General features: G+C 37.9%; 1 protein-coding gene across 14 annotated transcripts in view; it reads left to right on the top strand.

The window, feature by feature from the left end:
• Window positions 1-15,126, top strand: part of LOC131693510 (RNA binding protein fox-1 homolog 2) — an 803,264-nt gene that overhangs the window by 516,286 nt on the left and 271,852 nt on the right. For all 14 annotated transcript variants that reach the window (XM_058981382.1, XM_058981380.1, XM_058981390.1 and 11 more), the window contains one exon: window positions 14,400-14,732. In XM_058981382.1, coding sequence (XP_058837365.1) covers window positions 14,400-14,732 — 333 coding nt within the window. The remainder of the gene's footprint in view (window positions 1-14,399; window positions 14,733-15,126) is intronic.

The raw sequence follows: 15,126 nt of genomic DNA, 5'->3' as shown, positions 1-15,126 counted from the left end.
TGTTTTAAAAAAAATACGGGCATCAACATGAAACATACGCTTGGGGGCCCGATAGGTCTGCCGTTTGGGGGCACTATAGGTCAAGCAATTAATTTCAGTTGAAGACTATCAGCCATTTCCTAAAGCTCCACTGCACAAACCATCGAATCGAGGTCGAAAGCGACGTAAAGCTGCACTTCTCACTGATTCAGTGATGCTGGAGTCTTTACGAGCTGAGCAAGCAGCTACAGCTCAAAAAAACAATCACCGAAGCTAGAAAAAAATTGCCCCAGAAAAAAAGAAAAAAAGGAGAGACTGCAAAACAGCAGCAATAGACGGGAAAAGAACGAAAAAGAGAAGAAAACAAGATCCAAAAAAGCACAATCTTCTCGCAGCTAAGCAACTACGTGAGTCGGTATGCACAACTTCTATTCCACACTCTGGTGACGACGAGGATACTGAAGAAGTCATTAGCAAGTGCAGAACCAGACGCAGCTGCTGGAAAACATTTTCAACATTTCCCTACAAGATTTTTCACATTATTTGTCACGTCCCCAATTTCTTACGAATTACGTCAATAAATAATATTTATTATTTGTGCTATTATTTTTTAAATATCAGCAGTATTCATAGTATTCAAAGAAAAGTAGAACTTCTGCATTTCTAGACGTGTACATCGTTTTGTTTAACCTCGAATAAAGTGACCTAACGCATCCCCAAATTTTAAAAATGTCGAAAAAAGTATCTTCCTATAGCTTGAAAAATATTTATCCGAACATAAAATAATTATTGTCAAAATGTTGCCAGATGTATAACTTTTCCAATGAGTGCTTGTTTATCTAAATGAGTGCAAAAATGCCATCGCACGAGTACACCAAAGCAAACTGACCTGCTTGACCCCACTCTACTCTATATAAAACAATATTTAAGTATTGTATATCCAGTACTGAAATCTAAATAAATAAACAAAATTAGTTCTTTGCACATTATTTCCCATTTCAACTATATTATCGATGTGGATATCATTATCTTGACACTAATTAGGAAGAGCATTTTTTTAAAGAGATTTATCGTCATCAGGAGGTCGATCAAAAGTAACTTTGCTTTAATGTACATTGTGCTTATGACGATTTTGTCGGATTACGAAGATGTAAATATGTAAATTCCTATTCGACAGTTTTCACGACGCTACCCGCGTTACGGCTTGGTAAGGCCAAACTAGTGCCAATTGATGTTGCCTGACGTATTCTTGATGGTCACATCGTTAGCATTTTGATTAATTGATTATTGTAGTAGAATATTTATATACAATAGAGCAGTGATTCTCAATCTACGGCCCGCGGACCTCTTGGAGCCGTCAAAAGGTTTCTAGGGATCCGCGAAGATGAATATCTTTTCCGGATAGGTATTGACGTTTCAAACCTTCTCGCAGCAAACTGACAATAATATAGAAATCGACCTTCTCAAATAGTATTATATCGTCAAGTCCGGCTGAGCAGTGAAATGATCAAGTCACAGAAAATACATGAGGTGAAACTATTACTAACAACGAAAACGAAGCTTATGTGACATACATACAGTTACACCATGTGAAAAACTGTGTATTGATGACGACAAATTTGAGGTGCAACTACACGACCTTGCGCGGGCGCTCAGTTTACTAACGCGTGTTACATCAAAAGTATCAAAAATAACTATTAAAATCGATGTTAAACCGTAGGGGTCCGCAGCGACTCAGAGTGATTTCGAAGTAGTCTGTGATGCGAAAAAGATCGAGAATCGCTGTTCTAAGATATGAATTAATATCAATTTTTATCAAATGAGAGAAGATAGAAATTTCATGCATTGAAGTTTGAAAGGTTATCCGTGTATCCCGTCAGGCACACTGTTCAATGAGGTGAAGTTTCAGTGTGTTTGGAATGTAGGAAGGCCTCTGGTACGAAAATAACATTATTGGGTTTTTAGTAGAAAAATGCCAGCTCTTACCAAACTACTGTCAAACCTTTGTGAGACCTTAAGTTGGTCAGAATTCGCTTGTAGATTTGTCTCGTTGGCGGTATGGGTCTGAAGAGTCTAACTAATTTAGCATCTGCAGATCGCTGGCTAGACAAGATTTTTTGAGACTTTCGGTAAATTATTTTAAACATTCTATAGAACGGCCGATTGGGCGATGACGACGTGGTATTCCTGTTCCGGCGTTTGTCTGGTGTCGACCCTGCTCACAATGCCTAATCGTGTGTACCACTTCCTGTGTAATAACTTTAACCACCCATCTATTGCGATTAAACTCTTCCGATCATTACGCTTTAGACTACTTTCTGATAAAATTTAAGCCACCTCCCCAAAATGTTAAATTGAATGTTTTTTGTAGATAGTACATTTTATAAACTCATTTACACCGAAAGGTTTCCGAGACCAAAAAGAAAAAGAAAAAGGGAACAAAACTTAACTAGGAGCTACTTTTCAATTCCAACCTGTTGGTCGGCTATGAGCTTGAGCTTGTCCACCCCTGATTGCTACTACGTTATTGATTGGGACTAGCTCAAAATTGCTCAGAGAATCGATAGTCTATAATGCCTGGGAGTAACAAATCATTCTTCAATGTAATCAAAAGTTTGTTGATCAATACTGGCGCCGCCCAGACCCTTACGTAAATTGTAACAGGAAAGAGAAGAAATGTTAGTCCGACACTTGTTTTTGTTGGAGAGCGTATATTCTACTGCGCACTCCACAATGAAAGAGATTTTGAATAGCGATAAGATTTCGATTAAAAGTTGTTCTTAAATTTGGTTGCGTGCTATGCAAGATTTAGGTGTCTCTGGGAGTACGACTACTAGGAGACTCGTAATATGCCTAAAATACGTGTTAGGAATATCATCCTGATGACTAGCATGCAAATTTCTAGTAACATACTTAATTGATTTTTTTTTCTCCCATATTTTTATAGAAGGAAAACTAGTAAAAGGAAAAGAATAAAATAGTTCCAAAAAATTGATTGGGGGGTAGTAAACAATCTGAAGCTACAACTGAAAAAACTATCGATTTTATTAGTGAGGAGAGTATGAAATAATTTTGAGCGGCCTAAAATAATCATTAACTGCACGGAAAGCTTTTTTTAGCTGTATGGCGGATGTCAGCATACGACCACAGATCACACCCGTTCTTTGTTCGAATCGAAATTTAGTCAGGCTCCAACTCCAAACGCTGTCAAAATGTATGAATTGACAGCGATTGGGGCTACAACCCGACTCAGCCCCGGATTCAAGCTATAACGGTATACAGGGTGTTTGGTTCATGGTTAAGAATCTCTCGGGGGGTGATAGACTGCCATATTTGGAGAAAAAAATTGTTCTACACATACCATCAAATCTCAACCGTTACAGAGTTATTGAACATTTAGTGTAAAAAACTTATTCGTCTTAAAATAACTCTAACTTTAAAAGTATACTTTGTATTTTAAATGTTTTAGTTCCATTCGAAAGGTGAGAAAATTTCGCATTGAGTGATGCCCTCACATGTTTCAGCTAATGAGTTTAAATAGCCTTTTCAAAGTAATTTATTGAAAATTAAACAATTTCAGACGATTTTTCGTTCATTTCTTGAAAATCATAATAGTTAACCTCATCTTTTGAATAATTCAGATTGTTAGTCTTGATGAGCTGCTTAATTTGTTCTTTGACATGATACACTTACCTTTTCTTATTTTCATGATTTTGGGTTATTCAACTTGGATATTTTTATGTTATTTTCACTAGTACCAGTTCTAATTGAAAAATTACGGCACTTATTGTACTTTTTTTCTTTTTATTCGAAAGCCAGGAAAATTTTACAGTGAAAAATGTATTAATACCTTTCAGTTAAGTGAATTTAGTATTCTTTTAAAAGTAAATTAGTTTAAAGTTAGTGCTATTATTAGCATTTTCGTTAATTTTCTTAAAATAGTAAATTATAAACATCACCATTATTATCATGGAAATAATGCATCTCAGCAAGCTCTACAGTTCTTTCTTTGACTCCATTCAATTATCTCTTTTGGTTTCGACGCAAAATCGTTTTTATCACATCGTTTCATATGCAAAAATAACGATTTCGAACCCACTACATTTGTGGCGAGCTCATGCTGTGTTAACTATTAAATAGCAGCAAAATGAAAAGAGATGTAGATAAAGTGTCAAATTAAAAGTTATAGAGAACATTAAGGGGCATCAAATGAACAATAGTAACGATAAATTTTGTTGATTAATAATTAGAATAATTAAAAAACTCCAAAAAACACAAATTTTGAGATATTTCGTTAGTAAAAAATCATTTAGTACACTTAACTAAAAGACATTTGTACATACATTGATAGGAAATTTTCTCAGCTTTCCAATGAAATCTTGTAAATAATGATATAAAGCATATTTTTTAGATTAGTCTTTTAAGCACTTGCAAGTCGGTTACGGGAAAAGTATAGTAATTAAATTACTACGAAATGAGAAGAGATAGAAATATGACGTCCAAGAACAAATTATGAATCGTCCTAAAACTCAACTTTTGGATACTGGATATTGCTATAATCATACTTCATTATTTCGAGAAAATTAGCAAAAACCTCCTCAAAAACACTAACTTTTAACTACTTTACAGTTAAAAGGTAATTAAAACTAATTACTTAAAAGATATGAGAACACCATTCAATAGAAAATTTTCTCACCTTTCGAATGGAACTAAAACATTTAAAATACAAAGTATACTTTTAAAATTAGAGGTATTTAAAGACAAATAAGTTTTTTACACAAAAAGTTCAATAACTCTGTAACGGTTGAGATTTGATGGTATGTGTAGAACAATTTTTTTCTCCAAATATGGCAGTCTATCACCCCCCGAGAGATTCTTAACCATGAACCAAACACCCTGTATAGTGGCTCATTTTTTATTGGATCTGTTCGCCCCAACCCAAATTGTTGCAACTTTGCATGGACCTTTCATTGGATTTTGGACCAATTTCTTTTGACTCCGTTCATTTTCCATCGGGGTTTCACGAAAATCTGTATTGACGATGATCCAAAGTTTCTCGATGGTATAAAACTCCGAGATATTTGAAGGGTTATCTCTTTTGGGACCAACTCAAAATGTTCAGCCTGAGATTGTCCGGGCATAAGGCTAGCCAAAACGGTGTTGAACCTTCGTAGAATTTTCATAAGTTATAAGTCCTTGTAAATTAGTGCTTTAAGGGCCAAAGTGTGATAAAAGGTTTGACTCAGTTTGCTACATCCGCAGATCGCTTGCCAGACAAGGAATTTTTAGGTAAATTTCAGTAGCGTCCTTCCTCTACTTTCTATGTGTATTTTCCCAAACCCTCATTTTTGGGGACGACACTAGCAATATCACGGTCGAATATTGTCCTGTAGATGGGCAACAACGAGCCTGAAACCGGTCGACAAAAAAGGTGAATTTTTAATCATTTTTATCGTTAGTATGGACAATAATAAAGTTACAAACATCATTCTGTTTTATATAAAGTGTTGTTGACAGAATTGGGCCACCCAAAGTTTTTTGAGAACTAGTATGTATGTCAATCCATGCATATCATTACCATATATTGATGCGAACTTGTTTTACATAAGCATTCGGAGGTTGTAGAGCTACTCTCGTATAATTTTGTTGATTTTGCAATTTCTCGTCAAAAAACAACGGGATGGTGCAGATGATAGATTTTTCTAACCCGAAAAACGAGCCTGAATTTGAAATCTACAATAATTGAAGCTATCTCTTTCCATTTTTTATAAATTACACTCGTTCTTATAATTTAGCGTTTTAGGTCCGAAATTTGTTAAAAGATTTGACTCATTTTGCTGCATCCGCGCTTCGCTTGCCAGACAAAGAATTGTTGGGCGAATTTCAGTAGCTTCTTTCAGCTACTTTGTATTCCAAAACGTTTCATTGTTTTACCAAATATATTCCAAAACGTTTCATTGTTTTTCGCACGATACAAATTGAATTTTCGCTACATTTTACCCTCTTAAGGGGACCTTCTCCTGAATTCGGCGGAAAATCAAAGCAATATTTGAGAATTTTTTATGGAAAAATAAAAGACATACAAATATCTGCTTTTGATCTTTTATTCGTTATTTATCGGTAATTAGAAAATGATTTATTGTTTTCGAACATTCAAAATGGCGTTTTTATCGAAACCAAGTTTTTTTTGCTAACGTCAAGAATAGGTCTTGTTCTATTGATCTGATTTCCTTTATTCAATGAATGTTTGGAAGCATGTATTTTTTGTCTGACTTTTACCTAGCATTGGCATGAAAAATTAATTATTTCTAATTTTTAAACGAGATTACAGTGCAGAAAGAGACAAATTTCACTTTTTCTTCAACGTCTATAAAAATGTTTTTTCATCAAATTTTATTGAAATTAGTTATAGTCATATTAGCCCAAATGACGTTAAGCTCAAAACCTCTTTAACTGAAACCAAGAAAATGGAATGGAAATATGAACACTCGTGTAAAGGCCCAACATTTGAGCCAAATCACTAAATAGTGATAGTATAGTCTTTTTAACGTGCTGAAATAAGTAAGAATAGAAACATGGGCTGAACATCTTGGCTCCAAATCGATATTTTTGCAGCAATTACCCTAAAGAGGAGCTCATGAAATAAAGAATGAAAAACTATGATATTTTATTCACAAGTAGCATCGGTTAATAAATTTACTTTCTTAGTTGCTTCACACAAACTGAAACCATCATTGGCCGCTGGACTGGACGTCATTCCCTCGAATGTACTAAAACGGTGCCAAGGTGTCTGTCTCTGTCGCCATCTATCGAAGATTTTCAACATCTCGTTGCAGCAAAGTCATTTTCCCACAAGATGGAAATTCTGTTACCGTCTTCTTACCTCTTCCTATTCACAAACAGGAGATAACCGAAATGTGTCCAACTATTATGGTATTACGTCCTTACGCACCTGCTCGAAATCGTCGGAGATCATAATGAATGACGCACTTTTCGCCTGCTGTAAAAATTACCTTGATACCGAACAACATGGCTTCTTCCCAAAAGATCAGTCTTATTAAATCTAGTGCTATTCACATCACTATGTCTGGGTAGTATGGATTTCGGCACTCCAATCGATGCAATGTACTTGGACCTCAGAGCTGCTTTCGATAGAGGAGTTTTTCTTGAAAAGCTAAAGAGGTTATGCTCGTCTTCAGCTATCGTCGCATGGTTTAGGTCATAATTTATGAACCGCACTGTTTGCGTTTAAATTGCGACATCTGCCTCGGATCCTTCTACGAATCTGTCCTAAGTTCCGCATGGCAGCAACTTGGGGCCGCTCCTCTTCTTAATCTTCATCAATGGTGTTGCTTTGTTACTTGAGCTTGTGCGACCACCCCTGGCTGCTACTCCGTTATCGATCTATCTGGACTAGCTGAAGTTGCACAGAGAATAAGTAGATAATTATGCTTGGGAGTAGCGAAACATCCTTCAATGTGCAACTCCTGGTAATCCTAAAGTATTGATCAATACCGGCGTCGGCCAGGCCCGAACGTAGATCGTGGAAGGAAAGAGAAGGAATGGTTAGTCCGATACTTGCTTTTGCTAGAGGCCGTATATACTACTGCGCACTTCACAAGTATCACAGGAGGAGGATATTTTTGTTAGTAAGAGTATAGAAGTTGGATCACATCTTCTTTACCGACGCCAGAGAGGTGACTTCACTATCTGGACTAGATATCGATCCACCAAACTCATAGACCGGGGACCAACGGCTTTACTTCCCTTCCGAAGGAAGACGTGACCACAGATTTTTTCACCTCAGAAAAATCTGAACGACCTCGGTTGGAATTGAACCCAGGAAAATTGGAATGACTGGCGGTCACGCTTACCACTCAACCACCGGCGCCGTCTCAATGGTGTTACTTTGTTACTGTCACCAAACTGCCTTCTATTCTATGCTTACGATACAAATTTATTCAAGTTCATTAACAATATACGGGAGATTCTGGACATCTTCGTTGGGTGGTGTTCGTCGAACTTCGAACATAAATTGAGTGCTTCATTGTTGTTCAATATTTATTAATATTCAATGATTGAACTTCTGAACAACACTGCCTAGTAGTCTTCTCAAATGAACATCGAACACCATGTTCGCTCTAGTTCTGGGCTCATCCTACACCATCATTTCGTGTGCAAACTCGAACGCACTAATGCGTACCAAAACACAAGCACATGTTCGTCTGCACAAACGACCTCCATGTACGTACGCGGTGTTCGTACACACAGGTTCTTCATACTAGTTTTCTCTTTCTCTCACCCATAATCACTAGCATTGACTCATTCTGTTTTGTGTGTGCCTTTCTTATGTACGCACACGGTGTGCGTACACGATGTTTAAACCTAAGTTTGCACATCGTTCGCTTGGGTTCGGTGTCCGATGCGAACCTGTACACAAAGGCAAGGCATGTTTGAGGTTGAACGCGTGCACGAAATTTTGTACACGGGTGCAAACTTGTCGATGTTCATGGGAAGACTGCTGCCTAGTTACGCTCATTTCGGAGTCCCGCGATTAAATTTTACGAGGTAGCCTGCATGTCACAAGTAAGAGATTTTTCTAACCTGAAGAATCGAGTGACCCAATGTTCCAAACTTCTGTATTCAAAAGAAGTTTCACAATTATTTCCAACTTAAAGAAGACCATATCAAAAATGGCCGATACGTCGGACAGGTTTTTGTAGCACAGCATTATCTCTGGTCTGCACTGACGACTTCTCGCCTCGAAAAAATGTTCTTTGATCCAAGAGGATTATGCAGAATCAAAATTTTAAAATATGACGAACGCGAGCAGCACACCCTTGGTTTGCTCAGCAAATTGGAGGGGTTCAGATTACCAATGTTAAATTTCAAACCTTAGTTTTACGGAAATACGAAAAACATAAAAGGCAAATTAGGGCCCACGGGGGTGCATACTTCAACGTCTTTTCAATTCCGTCTATCATACATGAGCTACGGTGAAATGAGTTGTACCGTTCATATTTATAGATTCGAGTAATTTTGATGAGTTGCTTTGAAAGCATAAAGGGTGGAACGATCAAACATTGGTCAAACACGATTAACTGCACACTGATTATGTTGTTAAATAAATGGGAAAACTATACTTCTTTTTGCAGTTTGCATTATGTGATTTGGTTCTCGATGTCTCCATTGCAAATCTTCGGGCTTCTCGTTTCACATTTATTGTATCCCTGTTGTGTCTATTTGACACCGAATGCTCATTTGCTTTGAATTATTTTTCCTTTCCAAATATTTTCTGAGTTTCCCAAAGGTTTCGCTCAATGAACTCCAAATATTCTCCAATTGGACACAACTCTGTCGAATTTAGAGGGTTTGTGTACGACTTCCATGTTGATGTGAGTATACCATTCTTGAGTCATTTTTCCCCTAATGAAAGGGAAAAACTGCACGGAACAACTGTGTTTATTCAAAAAAGGAAATCAGCTTTTTTGTAAATGTTTCATGACTTGACAGTGCCAATTGTGGCGAAAAATTCGGTTTCTGCCCACATGCGTAAATCGCCTGTCAAATCAAGTATTTTTTTTCCTTTTTTCTTTTCTGTTCCGATAGAGTACTACTCTCTAGACCTGTGAGTTGACATACTGTATGCATCAATGTCCATTACGATGCCTTCAAACTTAATCAGTAATGTTGTGTTACAACTTAACCGCTCTTGTTTGAGCCATAGTGTTTTGCTTGTCATCTCAATTGGGTGTCACTGTAAACTTGTACGTTGACAGCCCGTTTCATTTCTTGTTCTAATGGAAAGGTTAGTAATATGTTTGAATGTTTTGGTCACTCTTCTTCCTGTTACTGCGAAATTTTGATTTCGGATTTTTCAAGATCCTGGCAGAATTCAGGCGCTCCTCGAACACTGAAGAATTAACGTTTGTCACAGTCGATTTAGTCACTCTCAGCGATTTTGCAAAATCCACTTTAGAGCATTTGGGATTTTTCTTATCCACGTACAACATGTTGATACATTTTAGCTCTTATTTCGACGTCATTTTGACAAGTGATGGTGATAAACAAAACAGTATCAACCTAAAAAATGAAGGATGCTCCAGCTGTTTTGAGAATATGATTTAAAAAAATTGCAAATTTCATCGTCCCTGGTTTTCGGTCCCGGTAGTAATGAAAATGTTGCTTTTCAAACCACACGTACAGATTGCTTGTCAAACCAGATATTTTATGGCAAATTTGAACAGCTTATATGAGCGACCGAAAATAAAAGTCGCAAGGGTAGAACATGCTTTGCAAAATCCGTTTCAAACATATTAGAATATAAAAATCGGAAATAAACCTCAAGCATAAAAATCGGACAGAAATCCTTCAGCATAAGAATCGCTTAAAAAGTTCTCACCCGTAAAACTCGGCAAGGATGAACATCCAGTATAAAAATCGTTTAAAAATAAATAAATCTCTCGTAGGAGCATCCGTATATCTTGATGTTCAAGATTAAAAGTCGGCTAACAAAAACTACTTTGCAAGAATCGGATGTAATTCTTTCCGGTGTTTTTACTGAAGGTTTTATTATACGATTCTTACAAAGGAATGTCCCAGTCCGATGTTTATGCTTGAAGTTTATATTCGGTTTTTATATTCTAATATATTTGAAACGGGTTTTACGAAGCATGTTCTGTCCTTGCGACTTTTAATTTCGGTCGCTCATATGCGCCCTCAGGGACATTAAAATCTTATGTGTGTAGTCGTACGAATTATGGCTTACAATAATGCACTGAATTTTTTGGACAATTTGAGAATGGTCATGATTTCAACTCAAAACGGCTTTCCCTGTCCAGAACATTGAGGTTATAATCGGAAGATAAAAACAAATATTTTTTTTTAAAATATATATTAAAAGGTATATTTTTTGTTAACATTTTAATTGCATCTAACCACACAGTAATAGCAAAGCATAGTTTGGGAGTCAACAATCCTGTACGTCTAAATGATGCATTCATGAAAAGCGAAAATATTATGTGTCCCAAGTGGCTGCCTTGTGAGATCAGATAGCAAAAACATACAGCCTTTCGTCTTACACTTTTCTAGGATCATCGGCAAGTTTTTATTTTTATATTCACACCATTCGAAATGTTCTACATGAGTTATCCATTAAAAAATCCAGAACAGCTACTGACCCCTTCTTTTCACAATCGAAGTATGTTTATTTCTTTCTCCAAGCCAGAATAATAAATTGTTAATCCCTTTAGATTTTCCCTGTACGGAAGTTGATCCTTTTTGCTATCTCATGCATAGTCCCACACAGGAACAATCTGGGTGGGCCTTCCTTCTGACAGCAGCCAGTCACATGCTCAACCAAACAAATCGAGTAGGTGCCTGGTTTCCCCTGTACAATCACAAATCCCAGTTTGCTTCCAGCCCACACTGTACCTGTTCCCCGTCTTAGCAATCATCAACCCCCCTATCTGTTCCCGTCGTTCTTTCCTACCATCGGTTACTAATCCCCTTCCGGGATTAGGGACAATCAGCCCAGTAGCAGTTTTCCGTTCAATTGAATTCTGCCGGACGGGGGTGTGGGTGGTAGTAGTGTAGTGCCCAGCATCAATATAAATAGCTGTGAGCTGTATTTTGAATTTGTCGAATCCAGGGATTTTACAGGCAGCGAACGATGGACAGCGCATATGTAGGATGTGGCTTTGTTCTTCAAAGAGAGGGAGAGGAAGACAGATAGAGCTGAAGGCGTGTTAGCGTTCCTTGCTTCGTCTTGATACATTTGACCCAGTTTCAGGGATAGGATCTGCTGCCGCTGTTGCATCCATTTTCGATCCTCAGCTCAAAGGCGAGAGACACAGAGGTTCATATAAATACCGATAGACGCCGACGGTTGAGGAGCCTGTTTGGAACATGGGTAGTGGTGGTCTTTTGTTTGTAACTTGAATGGACCTATCGACAAATGTGCTGCTACTCTTATCTGCTATTGTTTCTCGGTTTTTGTTACAAGTGCCAAGTGGTAACAAAGACCGGCAATCGGATTGTGGTCCCATTCCCGGGCTGCGCTTTGATGTTTCGAGTGTGTCGAACAATCGATACTAAATTTTCTCCATTTTTCGTCGGGAAAAGTTATTGTTTGATAACAGTATACCGGAAGGAAACAACTGCTGACTGAACCAATCTCAATCACACCAACACTGGTCATATAGTGTTTCGTCTAATGGAGCCGTCATTCCGCTAAGAACTAGCGATTGAAAATCCAATCGACAACTTTTCTCGACTGGACGGACGTGAGTGGGAGCAAACTTTCGTACCGGAGTCTTAAGCTGAAGAATGGGTTGGTGGACGGCCATTGAGAATCTCAATCGATAAACGGTGGCAAGTTCCTGTGAAACTTGGGAAAAAGTGTTACTCTGATAGTTTTTCTCACTTCATTTGGGCCGCTATGGAAGTTTATCCGTTGGATGGTAATTGAGAGGACATAAGGAACTGGATGAGTTTGCGGAAGTTGTTGTTGGCAAGCCTAGTTGGAATAGAGTTCGAATGATTTTCTTTCTTTGTATGTCGTTCAAACTAAATCGGCGGAAATTGATGAATGATAGTCGATTAGTTAAATTTCCGAATACTTCGATGCGATTGATTAAGCATAGGAGCACTTGATCAGTTTTAGTTGAGTATAGATAGGATGGTGCAATAAGTTGCTACTGAATTATGATAGGCGATACAAGCCTCATTTAGGCTTGTTTGTGTCAGTTCCCAAGATAGTAATATTATTTCGTCCGGAAATTGTTCCAGAACATAGGAAAAATATATCAAAATTTGTTGAAAAATTTATGATTTAGCAAGCAATCTGAGGATGTGAGAAAAATGCATTGAATAATCCAAAACTAGATCATTGATATGTGCCACATATTTCGAATTGAGCTCTCCGTACGGAACGATAATTTATTATTAGCAGCAGCGTAAGACTATTGTTTTTATGGTTTTTCTCGATCAGCATAAGACTATTATTAAAGAAATTAAGTAAAATATTGTTCTAAAAACAATAAATGCTGATTATGCATCCATTTTCTACTTTTCTGCTCCACTTCTGAGATCTAGCGATATTGTGATAGATATCGGCAAGATGTCTGTATTTAATTGAACAACTCGTTAACATATGGTGTAAAGATAAGAGCGCTATGTGGCTTCCTTGTGTGGCGTTTCACAAACGGTATTTTGTAGTATATGCAAATTCCCAATTAATTGGTCAATGTTTTTTAATCGTGGAATAAATTTTATTCCATTTACTACATTTACTTCAACAAATAGTGGTGATAATTCTAGAGAAATACATGTTCGTACATTTCCAAAAAAAAATATTTAATTTATTGCAGCTATTAAACCTAATGGATCCAAATTCCCCTAACATAGATATACAACCGTCCTTCACTTGATGCATACCGTAATCTAAAATCCCTATCGAACGATTTCGTATAGCTTCGCACGATAAAATTATCCCACCTTTTCTGTTATCCCGCTGACCACCCCCTTGCTGTGAGTCTTGCGGACGGGATGTAAAATTTAAAAAATAGTGCACATTTTCTGCTGTGAATTTAAAACCCAACTTCATCACATCCTACTCTCCTCCGACTTGTGTTTTGTAATCAGTATTCTACAGGTAACACATGTGTTGGTAAGAAGGTACATGATACTACGGAAACAGCAGGTGGCCGGTCTCAGACCAAACCACAATCAGCAGTGGGGATCTAGCTACCTGCTGTCTTTCTGGTACGGAGCTGAGTCGGTAGGATTTGGCCAGTTATAATCAGGTTGAAGTAGGTCCCCCTCGGCTATGCCAGCCAGCAGTCACTGAGGAAGATGAAATAAATTGAATGTTTTTGCATAACCACATTAGATTGACCACACTACTGCCGGCTATCGTAGCTTGATGCTGGTCTACGAATTGGTACGTTTTTAGGGTTTTTATGAGGGTAGTTTATTTTTTGGGAATTATCTTGAATTTTCTGAACGTTAGTTAATGTCACGATTGTGTCATGGATTAAGGAACTAACTACATAAGTCTTCGGAATTATGTAATTGTTGTTAATATTACTTTCTGTCACGGCACGGTATGTGTGAGGTACTCTTCTCATATAAACCATCAAGCAATCCCCTAATTAGTACATATTGCTAATTCCGCTTTTTAAACGTCTGTATTTTTTGTCGAAAGAAAATTTGTTGTCAAAGTGGAGTGCGTATAAGAGTTTCTGCTTATGGATCCAACTCTCTTTGGTCTTTCAAACAGCGATCATTTGGAAGTCGTTTGCTAGCAAAATTTGACTTTGCTGTTAAATTTTCAACAACTATGTTGAAATATTGTCACGATTGTCATACCTCTGAAAATCATACTAATCTTCTTTCCCCTTTCTTCACCTTCATTACAGCACATGGTCCAGGGGATGGGACCGTTTCAAGGTGCCGCCGGGTTCCCACCGACCATGACACAGACCGGGCTCGCCACCGCCGACGGGCTGTCGATGCAAATGGTCAAGGGAGCCGGTGCGGCTGGCGGCGGTATGGCCGGCGGAGGCGGAGGCCTTTCGGCGGCAGTTGCCATGACGGAACATCCGCTCAGTAGTCTCAAACAGCAACATGAACTCAGCCAACATCACCACCACCATCAGCAGCAACAGCAGCAGCAGCATCAGCAACAACAACAGCAGGCAGTTGCAGCTGCCGCCGCCGCTCAACTGGCTAACTCACAGTCGCTCAGAAATGTAAGTGGTTTTTGGAAGAGTGATTTTTTCACCTAAACGAGGTAGCCTTGATTTTAATGAAATTAAATAATCTTATGGGAGCATATTGGCTTTTCAGGGAACCTCGTTGGGTTACTTCCAACCTCTAGAACGCTCGAGGTACCCGGACAATTTTTCTCTAATAAAACTGAAATTTAAACGATCCTCATCCCCAAACATTGTTCCTGAGTAGGGCTCTAGAAGTTTTTGAACCAAGCTTCCTGAGAAAAGGAGAAGTCCGTAATACTTTTATGCTCATGGTCAAAATTCAAGCTCATTAGAACACCAACAACATGGTCTTGTAGATCCAATATCAATCAATATATTGTGCATTTAAGGGGTATTTAGACCATTTTATAGTGGTTGTAAAATTTGG

The sequence above is a fragment of the Topomyia yanbarensis genome, chromosome 3 (genome assembly GCF_030247195.1).
Source record: "Topomyia yanbarensis strain Yona2022 chromosome 3, ASM3024719v1, whole genome shotgun sequence".
In the NCBI taxonomy this organism is placed as follows: Eukaryota; Metazoa; Arthropoda; class Insecta; order Diptera; family Culicidae; genus Topomyia; species Topomyia yanbarensis.
This window is presented reverse-complemented; position numbering and strand designations above follow the sequence as displayed.